The sequence below is a fragment of the Caloenas nicobarica genome, chromosome 10 (assembly GCF_036013445.1).
Source record: "Caloenas nicobarica isolate bCalNic1 chromosome 10, bCalNic1.hap1, whole genome shotgun sequence".
NCBI lineage: Eukaryota > Metazoa > Chordata > Aves > Columbiformes > Columbidae > Caloenas > Caloenas nicobarica.
In genome coordinates this window covers 12,101,535-12,121,863 of record NC_088254.1, presented here as the reverse complement: position 1 = coordinate 12,121,863, position 20,329 = coordinate 12,101,535, and the positions used below count along the sequence as shown (strand labels likewise).

General features: G+C 44.1%; 1 protein-coding gene across 9 annotated transcripts in view; it reads right to left on the bottom strand.

Annotated features, from left to right (window-relative positions):
• SEMA6D (semaphorin 6D) overlaps positions 1-20,118 on the bottom strand; it is a 31,854-nt gene extending 11,736 nt beyond the window's left edge. For 6 of the 9 annotated variants that reach the window (XM_065642191.1, XM_065642189.1, XM_065642188.1 and 3 more), the window contains exons 1-9: positions 19,981-20,055; positions 3,093-3,249; positions 2,619-2,730; positions 1,959-2,019; positions 1,750-1,812; positions 1,558-1,659; positions 1,248-1,338; positions 848-967; positions 314-402 (exon numbers count right to left, since the gene is read on the bottom strand). In XM_065642191.1, coding sequence (XP_065498263.1) covers positions 314-402; positions 848-967; positions 1,248-1,338; positions 1,558-1,659; positions 1,750-1,812; positions 1,959-2,019; positions 2,619-2,730; positions 3,093-3,201 — 747 coding nt within the window. In that variant the 5' untranslated portion in view covers positions 3,202-3,249; positions 19,981-20,055. Of the gene's footprint in view, positions 1-313; positions 403-847; positions 968-1,247; positions 1,339-1,557; positions 1,660-1,749; positions 1,813-1,958; positions 2,020-2,618; positions 2,731-3,092; positions 3,250-19,567; positions 19,641-19,837; positions 19,961-19,980 lie in introns of those variants that run through there. The other 3 variants (XM_065642193.1, XM_065642194.1, XM_065642187.1) reach the window with 3 other exon arrangements.
• Positions 20,119-20,329: the final 211 nt, after the last annotated feature.

Sequence of the window (20,329 nt, the reverse complement as noted above, 5' to 3'; positions counted from 1 at the left end):
ATAAGCATGAAAAAAACCTCAGATTTTCCACTACTTGCCACAAGTGTTAAGGCAACAGCAACACTAAAAGATACCTGTAGCGAGCTCGCCTAACAGCAAGGCATAAAGAACGGAAACAACTTTTTGGTTGAAGAATGCACTGTTCACTTTGTCTACCCCCCTGCCCCCCGCTCCATAAATTACAATGATGGGAAACCTGTGCGAACTTTGTACTAGTCCATAGTCCAAACTGTGCTTGTTCTGATACTGCTGTAGGATGACCTCATTCTGCTGCCACTCATGGTACCTGACAGCTCGCTGTGACGATACCTACCTTGCCTAAATTATTGTGCTCTACAGCGATTTCTCGGAAGAAGAAATAGACGTAGTTCCCATATTCTATAGCATGGAGGAAGTGTGGTTCTGTAAGAAAGAGCAAAAGGTTACTCTAAAGAACTACTCAGTAAGTACACGACACCGCGCTGTGCGACCTGGAGGCACCTCCGCAGGTCCATACCAGCTCACATGAGTCTTCCAGAGACTTTAGGATGTCCAGATATGGGTGCGTGGGAGCTTAAATGAACTTGAAGTCTTTAATGTTGGCTAATGGACTGTAAAAAGGCCTCAGAGGAACTGCATTTCAGCTGAGGTATTTTGTTACTGCAGATTCATTCACTGATGTACTTAACAAAAGTTTTGCTTTATTTGTATTAAACTGCTTTCTTATCGTAATCATACTGTACTGAAAGCTGCGTACATGCTGATGTTATGGTACCTGTGTAAAGCACAGTGGCTGTGAATTACCTGACCCTCTGTGCCACTGAAATTACATGTGCCATGTGTATGGGAAAATACTCCCCCAAATTACCTTTTATCCATTTGGAATCATACTTTATTGTTCTTAGGGCAGATCCATCCCCCATGCTGCGATAAATAACAGCATCACTTGCCAGGAAATCTGCTACAGTTGCTGAATACAATTTTCCATCTAAAACGGAAGTTGAAAACATGGTATTAAGAGGCCTTTAATAATCTACAGAATTCTGACTAGCCTGTATTTTTCCCCATTTCTTTACTGCCACTCTTCCCCAAACAGCGGCAACCTATTTATTAACAGGTCAGCTTCTAATCCTTCGGAGGCCCTTTAGAAAAAAATCTAAGAGCAGGGACACCATGACACCTTTAGCTTTCCTGTGCCTGCATTAAAAGCTCTCTGGCTCCTTTGGTGTCATTAATCATTTGGACTCATTACAAGCAAAAGTTCTTACCAGCAAAGAGGGCGACATTGGTTTGTCTGGCATCAAATGGGCATCTTGCCAAGCCACTAATTTCTTCCCCATCATACTCTAAGGTACTCAGCTAGAGAAGAAAAATAAATGGGTGATAGTGTCATTTCTATTTTGTACACTGCCACAAAAGCATAACACTGTCTTTCCAGAAAACTTAATTCAGCACATTGGCTTCTGTCTGTTTTTATTTCACCTTGAAGCACTCTCCGATCACGCTGGCTGTACTTGCTATAGCACACTTAGTCCAAGCAAACCCAGTAACAGCTAATGACATTTTCAATATTCTTACCTGATAGTATCTGCACATAGGGTTAAACGCATTTGTTCCACAGACAAACACCATCTCATCATTTCTTGGAACAAAGACTTTAATGAAGTTATGGCATTCATCCTGAAAAAATAGTAAGATGTATTAATCACAGACTTCACATACACAATAAATATTAGTGTTGTTTTTCTGTAATGTATGTGCTAAACTTACTTTATGTTTGCCTTTCATAGCACAGTTCTCTCTGTCCTGCTGCCTTGACCTCCATGTTAATCTCTGTTAAATCAAACCAGAACCATGTTAATTTCTGTTAAATCAAACCAGAAAAGAACATGTGATTTCTTTTCCGCACACACACTAATCTTAAAAAAATTAAACCCGAAGAAAACACCTCTCCCTTGCCAGCACCTGTATCTACTCACCTTGCTTGGAGTAACTTCTGATTTTGGAACTTCATTTAAGTTTACAGTGTAAACTTGATCCCTGTTTGCAAAGAGTAAGAAGACACAACTAAATTCATTAATTCGTTTGCCTTATTTCTTATAAGTTAAATCTATTTTGAGAGTGCTTTGTTAGACCAGAAACTTCTATGAAATGCTTAAGGATTTTCTGTGCCTAATACAAACTGGAGAAGGTTGGTCATGGGCAACAGGGGGTGGTTTTGATTTTTATTGCTGTGGTCCTTAGACAGCACCTACAGTGTCCAGCTACCCACCTCTGTCCTTCCATTCTGTTGAAGACTAATCCAGACTGTAAATATTCAAGTGTGTTATCCTCACTTCCTACATCCCTGATGTGTCAGCCCAAGTTTAAAATGATCAGCAGAGGTTTTCATCAGGGCAGTAATATAAAAGAGGGAAAAGAGTATTTGATCATTGGTTTTAGCATAACTACAGTAACTGCAGCCTTCAAATCCAATTTTCATGCACTGGCCATAGATACGGTGTATTTCTCTGGGAAGTCCTCCTCCAATTCTAATTTTTATCATATTCTGCAGATTTTTCTAAATGAATTTTACCCATAAATGCAAAACCAGAAGAGAAAAGAATTTTAATCTAATGAACCGAGTGAAGGAAAATTACCTGCCAGCGATATAAAGTGTGTCTCGAATTTTCAACATCAGTTGGAAGTCCAGTCTGTGCTGAGATTCATTGCCTGAAGGGCGTCCTCTAAATACTGGATATTGCCTTGAATCTGCAAGTAAAAATGGGCTACACCATCACTCAGGATTATAGAGCTAAAGAATCAATATATGGCATTGATTAGCTGTATATACTAGGTGTAGAAGGGTTTAAACTAAATTCCTTGAGTAATGTCTTGAATATAAATGAGAAAAAGATGGCTAATGTCAGCAAATGTTCTTTTTCCTTAAGTTATTGCTGTACTTCTGATTGCTTTTTTAAGAAAATGATTAAGTGTTCTATTAAAGATACAAAGCCAGTAAACACATTTCAATTTGAAAGGAAATGGACTTTTTTTTTAACTTCTCAAGGAAAAAAAAAAAAAAAAAGAACCCACCACATTAAAACTTTTCCCACCATTTGCAGATTACTTACAGTGGTAGTCAACAACGTTAATAGGGTCCTCATCTTCAGGGAAGCTGACAGCTCGGCACTGGGACAGGCTCATTAGCATCACGGAGGCACAAAGCAGAGGAAGCCTCATGGCTGGTGAAAGATGAGCGTTACCTTTGTGGCAACACTGCTTAACTACCTGGAAAACAGCAACGCACCACTGAGATTCCCACAGCACAGGACACTAAACCTGATTGCAGAAAAAAGGTTTTGTTTGTATTTCAGCACCAGCAGCAGTGGCCTAAATTGGTGCTTACAAAAGGCTCCCGCACGTACATTGATGGAAAACTACTGCGTGACATAACCCTACTCAAAGCTGCTGTGAAACATATTGATGTTTGCTAATTTTTAGCTGGATTTACAGGCATTTCCAAAGAAGCTGATGACTGTCAGCCCATTTAATTCACAGGAATCACAAACAGAACATGCAGGCTGCTGACCTGGCAAGAAAAATTGTCAAACTTGGGATTAGAATTTTAATTAAACTGCAATCTCTTTCCATCCCCTCTATCACTGAATGTCATCCAATAAAACCCTCTCTCCATAAAATACCTAAATCTTATCCACAAAAAGTCATGACACACACAATCTGTCTGAACATCCATGCCATGTTTTAAAATTATTGCTTGTTTCCAGGCTGTGCCATCATAATACTAAGCCTACCACGCTCACTGCAAAAGACCTTACGTCTAGAACCAGACACTTGATGCTTTGCCTTGTGCGGCAATTTACACACAAGCAAAGTAAATGCAAAAATGCTGCCTCTGCAGCGTGACGGTGCTCGCCACGTGCTCGCAACCGTGGCAAGAGACTCAAACGGGGACACAATGCCCAACTGGGTTCCCAAGATGCTGCTTTCCCCCTAATTCTGTTTGTTACTACAGAAAACTAGCAACTTCACACAGACTTTCACAGTGGGCTTTTTTTGGTGTATATGCGTGTGTGCTCTATACATTACACAGCACATATTATGATAGCACCACGACATTATACAACAAAGCTTCTAAGAGGGGAAGGGAAACATAACTTCTCCAATTAAACTGCAGGGATATTTTAGTGAGCAGAATGCAACTACTCAAGTTGCAATTTGGGTAGGATTCAAGAAAAGGCATCTCAAAGGGAAAGACGATCCTTAATGACCACAAGTGGTCTGGGCAGGGGTCATATTTCTCATTAGAAACCTGGCAACGTGGTACTATTCCCTCCTCCAACCTTTTGGAGGCATTCAGTCAGCCCCGACTCACAGGTCAGAGCTTTGAGTCACCGGCTCCATGTCTTGCTGTTGCTGACATCGGTTATTAAACTCTTTGTCTAAACAGAATAAAAGAAGCCTTGCCATTTTAATGTTTAGAGAATCGCTGAGATGTACATGTTGCCAGGCCTGATCCAGCAAAGCACACAAGTATTAATCATTCAATAATTTGAAAAGCAATTAAAAAACCCCTTCATAACAACACTTAACCTTCCAGTAATGTTTACCAGGGATGAAAATACCATATTTGTTAATTGATACTACAGCTTCTTCCTTCCACAAAGGCTGCTGCGCTCTGTTCGGGCTGGACTGCGAGGAGACCAACCTAAAGGGTGATAGTGTTTGGAGATGGGCTGGGGTGTGGGTGCTGTCTGAATGCCCGTCCATTACGGACTGACCTGAAAAGAAGCATTTTCCACTGTTAATGATATTTCTGTATCTCAGTCCACCAGTCCAGAACGAATGGGCTGTGCTCTTAGCCAAGATTGATGAGTGCAGTGGTTAATAAACACTAATGATTCCTGGCACTTTCCCTCTGCTCTTCCTTGTCCTGACATGGCCTCTTCGGCTGAAGCATCTTGTGTTAAATTACTAATGAGCAAACTTAAAACAAACTGGAATTAATAAAGTTAGCCAAATTAGTTCTTTCTTGTGAAAGCACCATTAGAGCAAAGTCCTGCAGCACAGTGGCTCCCAGACACAATAACAAGTCATTAATGGTTACACAATTTTTGTCTTTTTTTTTTTTTTTCCAAGACAAGCAGGCTCTAAATACCCAACGGACTGCTGTCCCAGTGAAAGAAGAGAAGGGGGAGGCACATAAACTGTGCTTTGAGTCAGTGCACAGTAACATCTGTAAGGTGCTTAGTAAAAATCCTCCCTGAAGCCTCGTTTTCTTGGAGAACAAATGAATACAAATTGCCGAAGAGCAAGAAGCTCTCCCAGCCATGGAGGCTTTAGTTAGCATAGAAGATGAGGCTGTTCATGGCCCACACATGACTCAAATAGACCCTGGCCTGGCTGCAAACGCGCACAGCCTGCAAACTCTGCGAGTTCTGCCAGCATCAAGCACGGGCATGTGTTAGGAAGAGTTTCTTTTTTCCTCTCTTTCCTTCCAGTATCCCATCTAGGAAGAATTCACTTGGGCAACAACTACAAAACCTGAATGTAACCTGCCTTACAAAGGCAGATGCCGTCTGTCCTCTGCCTGCTGGAAATGGCTGCAGAGAACAAAAGAGCAATTTGCTGTGTATTGGCCACAATAATTGTGACCTAAAACCAGTCACAAAACCAAAACGGAAGCAACCAAAACGCCAGGTAAATAGAGTATCTGTTCCCTCAATTAAATTCAAATTTCAGGGAGTATATCATCCTCCCTAAAAACAAGGCAAAGTTCTGTAAATGTAAAACCACAGGATGTGCCTCCCTAGAGATTGCACCCAGAGCAGAACCCAACTCACGTTTATGTCTTCCCCAAAAACCCTCCAAACATCTGAATATACTCCAGACATGAACTCTGAGAACACAAAAGGTGGGAATAACTATGCTCAGCATCTGCTTAACTAAACATCACCTGTCCCAAGTCTCGATCAAAGAAAATGTCTACATCTGCACGAACCACAGACCTTTGCCATGAAAAGAGAAAAAAGCAGACAGAGCGCTGAACTGGGTCAGCAAACCACAGCTAATCACTTCTTACCAGCCAGGTAACAAGTACGGGTTTATTATTTTGCTTGTTAAAATATCACAAGAAAATGAACAGTAGCTCTTATTTCTAGCAACATACAAAAAGAAAGTGCACCTGCTTTAAGAGGCATTTAAATGCACCTTTTAGCTGGTTTGACACAGACTTGAGATCAGAGCCATTGAAAAGAGAATAAACTTAGAAGAACAGCTGTTCCCTGGATATCAGAAAAATGGGCTCCATCTAGCCCTTGGAACAGGGCTTTATGACAGCCAGGTGTATGCTCTGGTAGACGCAGATAGGCTGGTGTGAAAGACATAATTCTTGCCACATTCAACCCTTTTAATGGAGGCCACTACTGGGGGCTATAAATAAAAATGCTGAAGTATCTGTTTGGACCAGAATAGCTGATTATGAAATGGTGGCAATGTCTACCTTCAAGAAAACGCAGAAAACAATCATACTCTGGGTCTGATGATTTTTCCCCAGCCAGGATGCAGACCAGTCTTTGATTAATTTCTCTTATAAATTGCATTCCTAGCATTTCTGCTAGGAAACAATTCACGGCAAGTGCGATGTTTAGCAATTACCATATTGCTGTGCTCGTTTTGCAGCTGGGGAATTGAGGCACAGATCTAGGCTGAACTTGCAGCCAAGACCAATCACCCAAAAAGCCTTTTCGAGGATCTGAGCTGCTCCGGGTCATCCATGGTCACTCCTTGCAGCACAGGCAAGCTGGCCACTGTCACCCACGTGGAAAAACTAGGAATGGATCAGAGACCTTCTGGCCATTTGGTCTGTGCCATAATTAGTTATGTCTGCAAATGCAAAGAAATAGAGGTATAAATGTTAACTGGTGGCACAAATCCACACTGGTAAAGAGGACAGCAGCCCGACTGAAACAGGCCTCAGGGTGAGAGCTGTGGGTCAAGTGGAACCCAGGCAGTTGTCCCAAGTAATAAACTGGCTCTTTGTGGCTGGCACCTTTCAATCTCAGATACGAATCCCATCCTTCAATTCCTGATTGGGAGAATCCAGAGAAGCATGATATAATTTCTGTTAAAATATGAGCCCTCCTTCAAATAATCACACTTGAAGGGGAACAGGCTGGTGTTTCTTGCCCATTAATCTACTCCAGCCTTTGACAACGCACTGGTGACACTCCATCAATCATCTTTCTGTGTGCTGTCATGTAAAAGATGAGGGGGGAAGGGGAAGGGCATTCAGCCAGCTGGAGAGAGGCAACACATAAAATAGCTTCAAACCAGACTGATGCAATATCTTCTGTTCATTAAAAAAATAAATAATTCTTTAAAAATAATCCTTAACACAACAACTGCTTCTCAAAATGCTAAACGCAGACAAGAGTGTGGTATGGCAAATCCAGGCTGAAGTTCAACACAGGTCAGAAGAAAACCTATTTCCTAAAAGTTAGTTCACTTGAGATTTTGGCAAGGAGAAAAGGGTTGCAATAATAACAACTGAAAAACAGGAACATAACATGAAAAGGATTAAATGACATCCTCTTCCTTCTCCACCAGACACAGGGCAAAATCAGGCTGTTGGGTGAGATCAAGGATCTCCTGCGTGCTCGGAGGAATGCGTTAACCATGGTGTCAAGGAGGGACAGGCAGAATTGATTAGTAATATGCTGAGCTTAGTTAATATATGTGATGTGGTTTCCCACAATCTCAAGTGACTGGACTTCGACAGAATCAGGAAATCCCTGTTGTCCTCTGTTCTTACCTGCACGCAAACAGCTCCCCAAGGACGCTAATTAGTGCAGAGGCACTAACGACTGCATTTCTGAGATGGTACCTTCTGAAATTTTGAGCATAAAACCACTCTAAGAATATAATAAAAGTTAAAACCAAAAAAAACCTCCTCCAAAATCCTTTACTGCTGCTTGTTCACAGATGCTCAACAAGTTTCTCGGCACCTACAGCTGAGAATTCAGTTCCTCCTTCTGATGGCAAAGCAGATCCTGTGCAACACTCAGCGACTTCCACTCATTTCTGCCCTTGAGACAACCCCCGGTGAGGGTCACAGAGCATCCTTGGACAGTGGCTTCACGGCACCGAGCAGTTGTCCAAATCAGCGCTTCGAAGCTTTTTAAACAGCAAAGACCCGTTGGCCAGTCTAGAGCAAGTCACAGCGGATTTCACTTGCAACCAAATAAAGGCAGTGCAACGGTACTAAATTACATGGTATTAAATTAACAAATCACTATTTCTTTAAGCTCTAGCTGGCTGGTCATTTTGACCATATATAAAGGCACAGAAAACTGAAATTAATACAATGTCTGAATGAGAACCTACTTGTGTTTAGCACCTCCCCATACACACATTTTTGGATGCAAAGGACTAGTGTAAAAAGGTTAAAAATATTGTTTACTACTACGGCCTCAGGGATTATTTTTTGATGTACAAACAACTTACGGTCCACTAACTGTGGGCTGAAAAACACCAGTTGAAAAGGGTATGGTTCAAATTCTGGGCTTCATGAAGTCAAAAGGGCTGCTGGCAGTGACTCTGCTTTAGGGATCTAAGGATTTGCACATGAGTTTACCTGCTGATGGTAACTGCTAACAGGTGGGAGAAGTTCAACTTCTTGAGCCAGCTGCAGAGGGAACAGCTTGCCAGTAAGGTGTGGGTGCTGCACTTCGCTAGGGCGTAGTAGCGAAGGGTAAGTTGTTCTTGGATGTTGTTTGTCAAGCAGGCCAATCTTTTCAGAAGATAAAACCTTTAGAACAAAATATATGAATGTGGTACAAGCTGCCTTCAGTGGTGCCCTAGACCTGCTGCAGACATGTATGCATTGGCAGCCATGGATACGCCAGAATATTCACTCAGAATAGCACCTTATCCCTGCTGTGCATGCAATAAAAGAACTCTAGAGCAAAGCTACACACTGTGGGAACCAGACCAAAGTGTGTTTTGGTAGTCAAAACAGGAAAATGCAGCATTTTTATATCATCCAAGCCAAAATTTAAGACCAACATAGCCCAGGGTCTGGTGACTTGAACTCTCGAGAGGAAGCAAACAACTCTTTGTCCTACCTCTATTTTTTGGTCTTGGTCCTTTTTTTCCTCTGCCTCACTGCGTGACATTGGTATAATGAGTCATTTGCTTACAAGCCAGAAAGTATTCCACATAGAATGCAACACTCGCCTTAAAAATCTGTATCGGTATCTATTGTATGAGAAGCAGACGATTAGATTCCAATTTTCGGTCGCAGCTATACATAGGTTTTCGAATGATGAAATGACTTTATAGTGTGGCAAATCCACCCAAAACAAGGGTACGACAGCCAGCATCTATGCATTTTTTTTTAAAATGGCATTCCAGTATAAATGTGTTTCTTCTAATGAAGCCTGACTTCAGTGAAGTTCTGCAAGGCAATGCCTGACACAGGGGTTTACTGTACATTCAAATCTCAGAGATTGTGATGCAATAAATTAATATTGTGGAGTTTGGTGACAGATTATTTCAGCTAATTATCAAATAACACAGGAAAATATTTGTGCTTATAATAAACATATTTAAAGTATTATTGTAGTTCCTCTTAGAAACTCACAGCACGACTTTGTATGAATAAATAAGAAAAACTGTTTCCGTCCTATAAGGGAACACTCAATTTTAAATTGCAGTATGTAGCCATCCTTATTTTCTATAACATTTTAAAAATCTGCAGCTCTGAAGAAAAAATTTAGGCTATTTGGAGCAGTGATATTAATTGAGCATGAAAGTGCAAATAACAAGTCTGTTGTTTTAAGATAATACTTGACTTCTCTTAAGGATTCTGCATTAACACCTCTTGATCTATGCCTAAGCAAAAAAAAAAAAAAAGATAGTTTAATATTTAAGTGATGAAACCCTACCAGTGAGTATCACAGCTTTCATCTTAATTGGCTTATGGTATTGCTAGTTACACTTCAGTTGTTTGCAGGCTTTTAACATCACTGAAAGCGCACCCCTCTTGCTCTAGAATGAGCTGACAGAACGCTTGCAAAATGGATAGGGTGACTTTTAATGATGCAAGTGTTTAGTGGTTGATTAGATGCTCTTTGAGGGCTAAATTGTCCTGTGATCAAAAATTTACTTGAACGCAAGGTAGTTCCAGGAGGAAAGGAAATGCTGAGCAAACTGTAAGCGATCGCTTCAATGATGTTTATTTTAAGTTAATTTTTGAGCGTGAATGTTAACTACCTACCTTTACCGCAACGATACACAAGTTCTCCAGATGAAACCAACCTTTGATTTCAGCTCACATCTATGGTCAAATCTGTTCTGTTTTACAAAGTCCCTGCAGGACACGCTCCCCTTGAAAGTTTGCCAGGGCTGAGCTATCGGTGATAAAGTTCAAGGTACTTTAACTTCAGCAGTGCTCTGGATTCACCATTTCAGCAGGCTTGCATTTCATTAATCCAAGCTGCTGGTGCCCAGCTGAGACCGCCCTAGGACATACAAAGTTTATTTGTGAAAGCGTCCAAGGATTGGTGCACAGAATGTCAATACAGTGATGCTCGGGGTTTGTTCTGTACCCCCAGCACTGATCCTTCTTTAATTCCTGACCATGGGCAGCACAAGCTCCAGCTCCTGCTCCGACCCCAGCCCAAGGAAGCAATGTCAGCCTGCTGGGGAGGGCAGCTGTGGCTCAGCGGGGTCACCTCCTGTGTGCCTCCAGCTCTCACCTGTGTCACAGGTGCCTGGTGCTTTTCCGTAGTGTTTTTTAGTCTGAAATACTCTTATTCTGAAAACTAGACGGAGCTCCTATATCAGGATGGCAAAGATCTAATTACTTACAGTAGTACATATAGGCTTGGATATAGGTTTGGAAACAACCAAACTGCCCCCCCTCAGCCACAAACAAAAACCGAAAGCCTACAAGTGCTACCTTTTCCTCCCTGTACGAGGGCTGGCTACAAATGTGGGTGAGTGCCATAAGTGAAATAAGTATTCTTCCTGCAAGCCCACAGTACGTGATTTACATAGTAAAACTGCCACTCATTTCAGCATGATTAGGCATCATCTGATAAGGCAGCTCTGGGACAGGTATAAACCAGTATTCGCAGGTGAGGACATAATGAAGGTCTTGGGCACAACCTGCACAAACCTGGCTGGCGCCATGGCCACAGTGAGCTGCTGGCAGCACCCCGGGCCTCCCGGGGGTCTGCTGCCTGCGAGCCCTGCTGCCTCCCAGCAGCGCAGAAAGCAGCCTTCGCCTCCAGCAGGGCCCCAGCCCTGATCCTCCAGACAAGCACTGCCCATTTTAGACCTGGCTGGAGCCCAGGAGGTCAGGGTTTGCCTATGGGATGAAGTGAATAGGATGTTTTGACATGGAGGTTTGGGAGAAAGAATACGGCCCAACGAGCAGGAAAGCTGAAGGAAAAAAAAAAAAGCGATTTGCACTGTGGAAAGGGCAAATCTGCTGTTCAACAGGCTGTGCCCCAGACAACGTTGCTGTCAACCTCGCTCCAGAAAGCATCACTTCTTCCCACCCACTGCTCTCCCTGTTGAAACGCCCTTCCAGCACCCCAGCGCGGCGCCTTGCCGGAGCACGGGCCTTGCCGGAGCACGGGCCTTGCCGGAGCACGGGCCTTGCTGGAGCACGGGCCTTGCCGGAGCACGGGCCTTGCTGGAGCACGGGCCTTGCCGGAGCACGGGCCTTGCCGGAGCACGGGCCTTGCTGGCCGGAGCTGCGGCTGCGTGGCAGGGCTCTCGCTTCTAACTGAGAGTAAATGGCTGCTGAAGAACTGCGAGGGGAGCGACAGGAGACTGTCAACTGGTAACAAACACACCAGAGCACCTCAAGCACTGCACTAGTATTATCAGTATGCCACTCTCAGAGCTGGAGCAGTCAGCCAGCCTCAGCCACAGGAATACTACCTGTAGAGACCGGGGAACGACGTGTATTTAACTACTCCTGGGTTTTCTGCGTGGACAGATCTGGTAGCTGGCCACCCAGTTACCTATTTGTATATGCAAAGCATGTGCTCTGTCACTTTCCTGGGCAGAATCAATTACATGTACAAAATACAGACATGAAAACCTGGAGGAAGCCTGAGCTCCAAGTTAACGATTACTATTATCTTGTTAAGAATTAAAGATTAACTATGCCAGTGAAAGGATGTGTTATGAAATGTCTTTCCCAGGCTGGAAAGTAAATAGAGGGAGAGTTCTGTGCTTTTTTTCTTCTCTAAGGCTACTCAGCATTTGGAATAATCATTTAAAGTGGTGCTTTTATTTACCATAATATCAAAATGTAGTCACTTGCCACGTGACTGCTCATATTTTCATTTGAGATGTCGTGCAGAAACACATGGAAATCTGGTGAAGGCGAACAATTTTAGAACATGTTCCAAGCAATTGTTTGCAGCACTGCCCTACAGTATGAAGTCCCTTACATTGCTTAAATTGCCTAATCAAATGCAGACTCTGTTCCAGTCACGCTAAATTTTCACATAATGGCAGAAAAACACTTCTTTCTAGCCTAGCACTGAACAGTTGGATCGCATTATTACACTTGCTGCTTTTGTAGTCTCCGAGTGTGTATTTGTAAACGTATGTATACACATATTCACAAAGGAGATGGGGGGACCTTGGTGCTCATGCTGTGAGACCCTGGGGACGGCGAGAGGGGCACAGGTATGTCAAGGGATGCCTGTACTGGCTGATCAACGATGCAGAATGGTAGTGATGAGAAATTTATTTTTATTTCTTTAAAAATTAGATGTATTAGTGCAGGATTTGATCCAGCTGATTCCTTGCCCTACAGTCTGCTTATAGTTATTAAACTGATATAAACACAGGCAAATTATAACCACATCGACACCAGTCTGGGGCTGGAGGCAGGAAAGGTACGCTGTGCAGCCATGGCTCTCCTGTTCCGGGTCCCAGGCTTGGGCACGTCCCTGGGCTGCAACGCATCACTTCGAAGAATTCTCTGCATCACAGAACCGCCCACTTTCCATGGGCCAAACACAACCTGCAGAGCTCACTCTCAGCAGTTTGCAACAGGACAGAGCTGTGCTGGGCACCAGCTCTCCTTCCCCTCAGTCTTTGTCTTGGGGTATATCACCTCATTACAACACCTACCTGGTAAGGCAGGGAACTGTTTGTATCACACTGCTTTGGCATTTTGACTAGTGAGCCACAGAGAAGCCACAGATCAGACTTTTAAAAGTACCAAAAAACCCAGTAACACATGGACTGCAAGTGCTTGAATCAAGGTCACAAGGAAATCTGTGGCAAATCAGGGAATGAGACTTAGGGCTTTACGGCTCTACATTACAGCCTGCCCCATTCTCCCCTCCATACCAGCCTCCCAAGATCCCCAATACAATTGCAATGTTTCCCCTAAATCCTTGTGTTATCACTAGTAATATTTGGCCAGTGTAAGAATGTGACTAAATAATCATATCTGAACCACACACTGTATGTATCTGCAGGTCTATTTTTCCTCTACAGCTGCACCAAATACATTTTCGTTTGTGTTGGCATGGTTTGCCATGCAAGACCACTGTTCAGTCATGAGCGGTGCTTGTTATGCCTTTGGCGAGGATGGAAACCTGATGCTTTAGGGGGAGGAAAAGCCATAATCCACTCTCACAGTAAAACCTGTACAGCAGTACACAAGACAAAAAAACCCAACAACTCACAAACCTATCCATACCCTTGCAGGGAATCAGGTTAATCCCCAAAGCATGGGATTTGATTTTTTTGTCTGAGGTTATAATTAAGAAAAAAAAAACCCCTACATAATGCTACAAATATCCATGTCGCATTTACTCTGTGAAGAAAATATGATTTACTGTGCAAAACCAAGTTATTGTTTTTTCAGTGTTAATCTTTGATAAACACGTGCTGGGATATAGAAACTGTCACAGAGAGCAGAAGTTTACAAATTGAAAGAAACCATTTACCTCTGCAAGATGATCCCACCCTTCCCCCTTATTATTCCTTTCATGAGACACCTGGGGACATTGTTCACACACTGTTGACAGCTTTCACACCACTGCTCTTGCTCCATTATCCTTCTCATTCTCTTCGGCACTTGTCTCCGGGTGGCAACGCGCGGAAGAGCTGCGTGTGCAAGATGTGCCCATGCTGGCTCTGGGACAGCTGTTGGAAAGCCAGAGGGCCCTCTCCTGCCTTGCTGCTCGGTTGGTTCGAGTTGCTTGCACGGGGCACTGAACCTCCCTGGCCCACCAGGCAGCTCTCTGATCCCTAACACCCGGGTGCAGAGCGCTTACAGCCCTCTCCTGGTTTAACTACCATTACACTCACAGGCAGAGTCATGGCTCGCTCACTAACACTGGACTACATTCAAACGCCATCTAAAATGTTAATACCGTAGCCTTAACTATGCACTACGGCTTTTGTAAGTTGAATGCAGATTTTTCTTCTCTGTAGTTTCTCAAAACAGGATGGTTACGCAGCCCAATAGGACAAGTAAGTGTTCACACAACATAGGAAGGGGGTACCCAAGCGGAAGGACATATAAACAGGCGCTTGAAATACAAGCATGAGAATTCTCTTTTGACCCCAAAGTGCATCTGTCATGACAGGCATACACAGAAACAGCAGCAACACCTTCTGTTGGTGCTGTAGCTGCTGCAGCCCCTGCCCAGCACCAATAAACATGCCTGGGAAGCATGGCAGCAGCACTTCAGGAAAATACCTTTTGTTTCATGCCACAATAAAACTGAAGATAGTTCTCCCTAACAGAGGTGCGAGCTGGTACCTTACCGCTGCTGGGGAAAGCAGAGGCCCAGCTGTCATGACCATTTGGCATAAGAGAGATGAACTATGTGGCTCATGTTAAGAAAAGCCTATTATTGCAGTAATAGCTGAGCTGAGTGACCAGCTGATCACCTCTCATCTCTTCCGAGGTTTCGCTCCCACCTCCGGTGGGCAGCTGGTCTGTGATGCCGGTCCTGCTGCTCACTCGTTACCTTTCCAGACCAGCACCTCTGTGTTTGCTTCCCCACTGTCCCTCACGCACTTGAAGAGCCCCCCAGCATGCATCTGCCAATTAACTCCTCATTCCCATCCCAGGCCCTCTTCAAAGCTCTCCTTTGCCTCTGATGCCTACAAGCACGCGTGCCCCCTTTCCCCGACACATGCAGCTCTGCTACGTTTCGGCAGCTTGTGTGCTAACACGGCTGCTGATTATGCAGGCCAATGCGGCTTCTTGAGGCCACCGCCCGACTGTACCCATCTGCCGTCTCTTCTCCTAAAGCATCCGCTGTGGGGAACAGAATATATCCTTTTTATTCCGCGTTTATCCAGTGCCTATCAAATTAGAAACCTGGGCTGCAAGTTGGCTCTTAGATGCAACGTTTAAAAAAAAAAAAAACACCAAACAAACCAACCAAAACAAACAGCAACAACAAACCTGTTTGCAAGAAGAGTATGTGTGTGCAAATATGACCTCTGTAATGTTACCAAGGTCAGACAGACCAAGGCCAATCTACTGTGAGAGAATATAAATCAAAGCTGTCCAGGGACTGATTTCATTTACAAGGTTTGTAACCATTCTGGACAGAACGAATGTCACTTGCTTGCTCGAGCTCCTTGCTCCTCCTCTTCCACCACCACTTCTTTGCTCCTCCACTTCCAGCCAGCCCCTCCCTGCCTGGTAACACCTCTTGACCTCCTTTGCTCTTGAAAGCAAGGCTTCTCTTCCAGCAAGAAAGCTGTGGCTGACATATGACAGCCAGCCATGCCAGGCCGATTTATTTAAATCATGCAAAAATCTCAACAAGTAAAATTAGCACAGAGCCACGAGTACATTCACCTGCTGGTTACCCGCCATTCATAGAACATGTCAGAATTAAAACAATAAATCCCCTAACAACTTTTTTCCTATTGCATTCATAGATCTGCAAAACGAACCAAGGAAAGCATCTGTAGCAAGTATTAGAGTCTGGGCACAGATCCTGTGAAATCACATGGTTTCCGTTGTGGAACTAAAAAGGCTTCTACAAGAATGTGTGAAATACACAGCCGAAATTCTCCATTTCTTTCTGTGCTCTTTGGCAGTTTGTGTGGCTACGTTAAAGCAGCAAATTCTATTTCTTCAGCTGGGGTCTTTCAAAGCACAGTCTGACCTGCACACTGAAAGAGCACAGGATTCAGCTAGCAAGCTCCCCCCTGAGTAAGTATGGAGTTAATGTAATCTCACTCCAAACAACAGGTTGCTGTCTCCAAACCGGAGCCTTGAAGAGTCCAGCGGTTGTCTTGCTCCTCGCAGCCGTTTCGTGGCCCATCCGCAGGTGTGCCCACCGAGCTGCACCGGGCTGGGCAGGGGCGCCAACACTAAAGAAACTTCACGTTCTGGATGTTAACTTTAGTTACCATAGCCAGACAATGCTGCCAGTGGTGTGGAAGAAAAAATTGCTGTAGCCAGCTGTGCTGTTCACAGTCGGATGGTTTCTGCGTAGCTCCAAATGGTTATGGAGCCAGTAGCCTGTTGTGGCCAAGGACAGGATGATGGATGGTCTACACACACTGTCCAAGCAGGGAGAATGGCAGAAGTTCACTTCAGGGTTGTTAAAATGCTAATCTGGGTTAGTTAACAAAAGCTGAATGGAATAGCAAAGTTAGGGAAATAAACACTACTCATATGTTATATATGTGCATTACAGATGTGATCTCTGTGGTTAACACAAACATTTGACTTTGGAAGTGGGACAATTCAACAGGCTTCCTGGTTGCATAAACAAAATCAACTTCTGATATTAGCTGAACTCTAATTACCATCAAGCCACAATGAGGGAAAGTGGGCTATGGCAGACAGCACGGGGCTCCGGAAAACAGCATCGGAAGGGCAGTAATACGATTTTCACTGCACACCTCTTCCATGTGACATGGGAACAAATCAGAACCTACTTTCTTTTGAACTGGAGGCTGGCAGCTATTCACAGAACAAGTAACAACTTCATAAAATGGCTTAGATGGATTTTAACGGTAAGTGCAGTAGCTTATCTGATGCATAAGAGATCATCTGTTCTAACAGCAGTTTTGACGAAAGCAACATTTGAACTGTTTTAATTACATACAGAGCTGCTAAGACTTAAAATAACTTGTACTACCCAATGCAAGTAAGATACTTGCCATCTTTTCTTAATTACTCATCAAGCAAATTATTACTTTATCCAATGGAAAGACTTCTGATTTTTTTCAAACTGGAATTAGAGGTACGTCCAATACACGGGTATGTAATCAACCACCATCCCCTCCTTTCAGAAAGCAAAGCAAACACATAGCATATTCCTTGAAAAACAGTGGAGACTGCAATGTAAGCTCAACGTAAGCTTATACGAGCACAGAAGCTGTTGATATAACTGTTTCCTTTGTCTTACAAAGACTTACTAGAACCACTGTCTCTCATATCACTTGTATGACACTTCATGAAAACTGACCGTATCCACACACTTCAGATTTCAAATTTCTTTTTTTCAGAAGGAAGCATGACCAAAGCACTTCAACATTTCTATACAGGTTCTGTCCAGCTAGCTGGGCTTCACCCGACTTCAAAGGGTGCTGGATCCTGTGTTAAGTGCAATAATGTTTTTTAAAGAATTTAAAACCCATAAAAATCAAGTGCTGCAATCTGCATGTGACCAACTGTAGTAAGAGCAGAAGATGTTATTACAAATGCCTAATATGTGCTTTGAAGCAAGCTTCTATGACATACTTTTCTTTACCTTCACGTATCACATATGACAGGACCGATCAGATCGAAGACCAATTTAGTCAGAATTAATTGCATATACAATTAAGCATTCTATCTAAACGTGTGCTCTTCATAAGTCTACATCAAAGTCACAGCGGCTCCAAGGGCTAAAGTATCTGCTCTAATAGTCAGCTCAGATGAGCTATACAAGAGAGGTAGAAACGTTCAGATGGTACAGCTCAAAGGGCGCGAGAGGCTTGGGGGAAAAAGCCCGCAGCCATACAGCTGGTCTGTGGAGCTCTGACAGGGCCATCACTGTATTCCTGGCACACACTCCTGCATCACACAAAGCACGTTTAGAAAATGATGTTATCTTTGTTGCATCTCGACCATAAATGAGAACAGGTAGTGACAGACTGCAGGGTATGAGAGAGGAAGGTAGCTGTTCGCTGTAACTAAAGATGCAGATGAAAGGGAGAAGCTTGTTAAATAAACCGATTTAGAGCCTCTGGGTTATACTTTTTTTGGCCATCCTTTTGAAAACCAATCTGAGCTATATAATTCAGAATGCTAATAAATTCTTACTACAAACTTTTCCTTCCTGTTTTTAAAAAAACTGACCTTTATATTAGTTAATATAAAAAGTGCTAAAGTTCATGATTATATAGAAAAGAAATCAGAGCACTCAACTCGCAATTTGTATTTATCTAAGCCAGAGTAAATATTTATACAATATCTGCCAACATAACAAAATATGCCCGTCACTTACTACATTAAACATGATTACGTGCAGCTTAATTTACTGAATAGTAACTTAAGTGGATTTCAGAAGTGCATAGAATTTTACAGTGTGAATAAAGCAGGAAAAACATCTATTCTTTTTTGCCACAAAAGTGGTTGCGAAGCTTTACAATGAGCTTCCTGTTGGACTTGGAAAAAGCAGAGAACCTTGGAAAATTCTCAGTGAAAGTATTTGTATGTGAGAGCAATAGATCAGCAGTAAATGCCTCTAAGACAGTAGGAAGCTGTTCCTTCAGATAATATTTAAGTGAATTAATAAACATTATTAAAGAAAGACTAACCACTTAGAACACAAAGGTATCCCAATAAAGATGCATGTTTTTTCCTCAAAGGAAATAACCAAGGGAAAAAACTGCCACACATTTACAGAGCACTGAACAGTATTTCGGAGGAAGTTTGCTGAAATTCCTGCATGTTATGTGTCAAGCATGTGTGTGTGTGTACATGGATAAGCTACAATACCATCTGCACAGCAAGTGCCACATATGTGAGCATTATGAACCATCAGAGCTGCTGCTGTGCTCAAAAGTAAATGTATTCTAAGCCACACACATATATAAATACAAATGACTTTACACACCGAGGGCCGAATTCTGTTCAAATTACTCAGAGGCTAACACCTGTGATACAAACATAATCTTGACCAGAAGTAAGGAACAACTCAAAGACTGAAAGAAAGCCACTAATTTAAGACTAACTATACTCATGCTAACAAGTGGGATATCCACCGGCACTACGATATTTTCAATACATCAACCTAAAGCATACTTAATCACATTTTTCAACTCACTAGATAAAACACGACAATCATAAAAACTCCAACACAACAGCCCCACAGCCCTTTAAAAGACAGGCATTATATGCACCTAGAAATATCTGCGTGACCTTCCATTTCTATCCAGCGCTTATAAATAATAAAGAAGGCTTTAAACCCTTTCTAATTACTCCCTGAAAGCTGCTGTATCGGTTTCTGCAGTGCTGAAACACCCCACCGCCCTCCATAAAAAAGAAAAAAAAAAAAGTTTCTCCGCTCCACACCTGAGCAGATCATTGTTTTCACCAGGAGGCGAGGCAGCCGGAGCAGAGCTACCCCTGCTTCTGCACGGGGATAATTCAGAACCGACTCTAGTATTTGTTTCCATCCATAATTGATGAGGAGCTTGAAACACAGCTCCCTCTGCCTCCCGGCGCCCGGCTCCTGCTGGGGAGCCCGTAAATCACGGCTCGCTGAGCGCCCGCGCCGCCGCCCCGCCGAACCCCCGGGGCCGGGCCGGCGCAGCCCCCGACCCAGCGCCAGCCCAAACTCACCCTAAGTGCCCCGGGGCGATCGCGCTGGGGATAAACCAAACAGCTTCGCTTCGGCTCCCCCCTCTCCGGCCAGCGCCGGCTCGCACAGCGGCCGCCCGCTCCGCTCGGCAGCGCCGCCGCGCACCCGCCGCGGCCCCGCGTACCTGCCGCCGCGCCGCTGCCCACGGCCGCCGCCCGCCGGCGGGGCTGCCGCCTCCTCCGCCCGCTGTCCCCCACCGGGCGCCCCATCCCGGCGCTCCGCTCAGTGCCGAGCCAGCGCGGGGGAGGCGCGCCCCGCAGAGCCCACCCCTTCCCGCCTGCCTCTACACCCCCCCGCCTTCCACCTCCCCTTAATGCATTTCTTCTCGCCCGCCCCTCGCCACGCCGCGCCCGGCCTCGCTCCGCCTCCCGCCTCCGCGCAAACGCCGCGCCCGCGGCGGCACCCGCTCCGCTCCGCTCCGCACCACTAGCGCGGCCAACTTTTCAGTTCCCCCGCCCGCCGCCCCGCCCGGC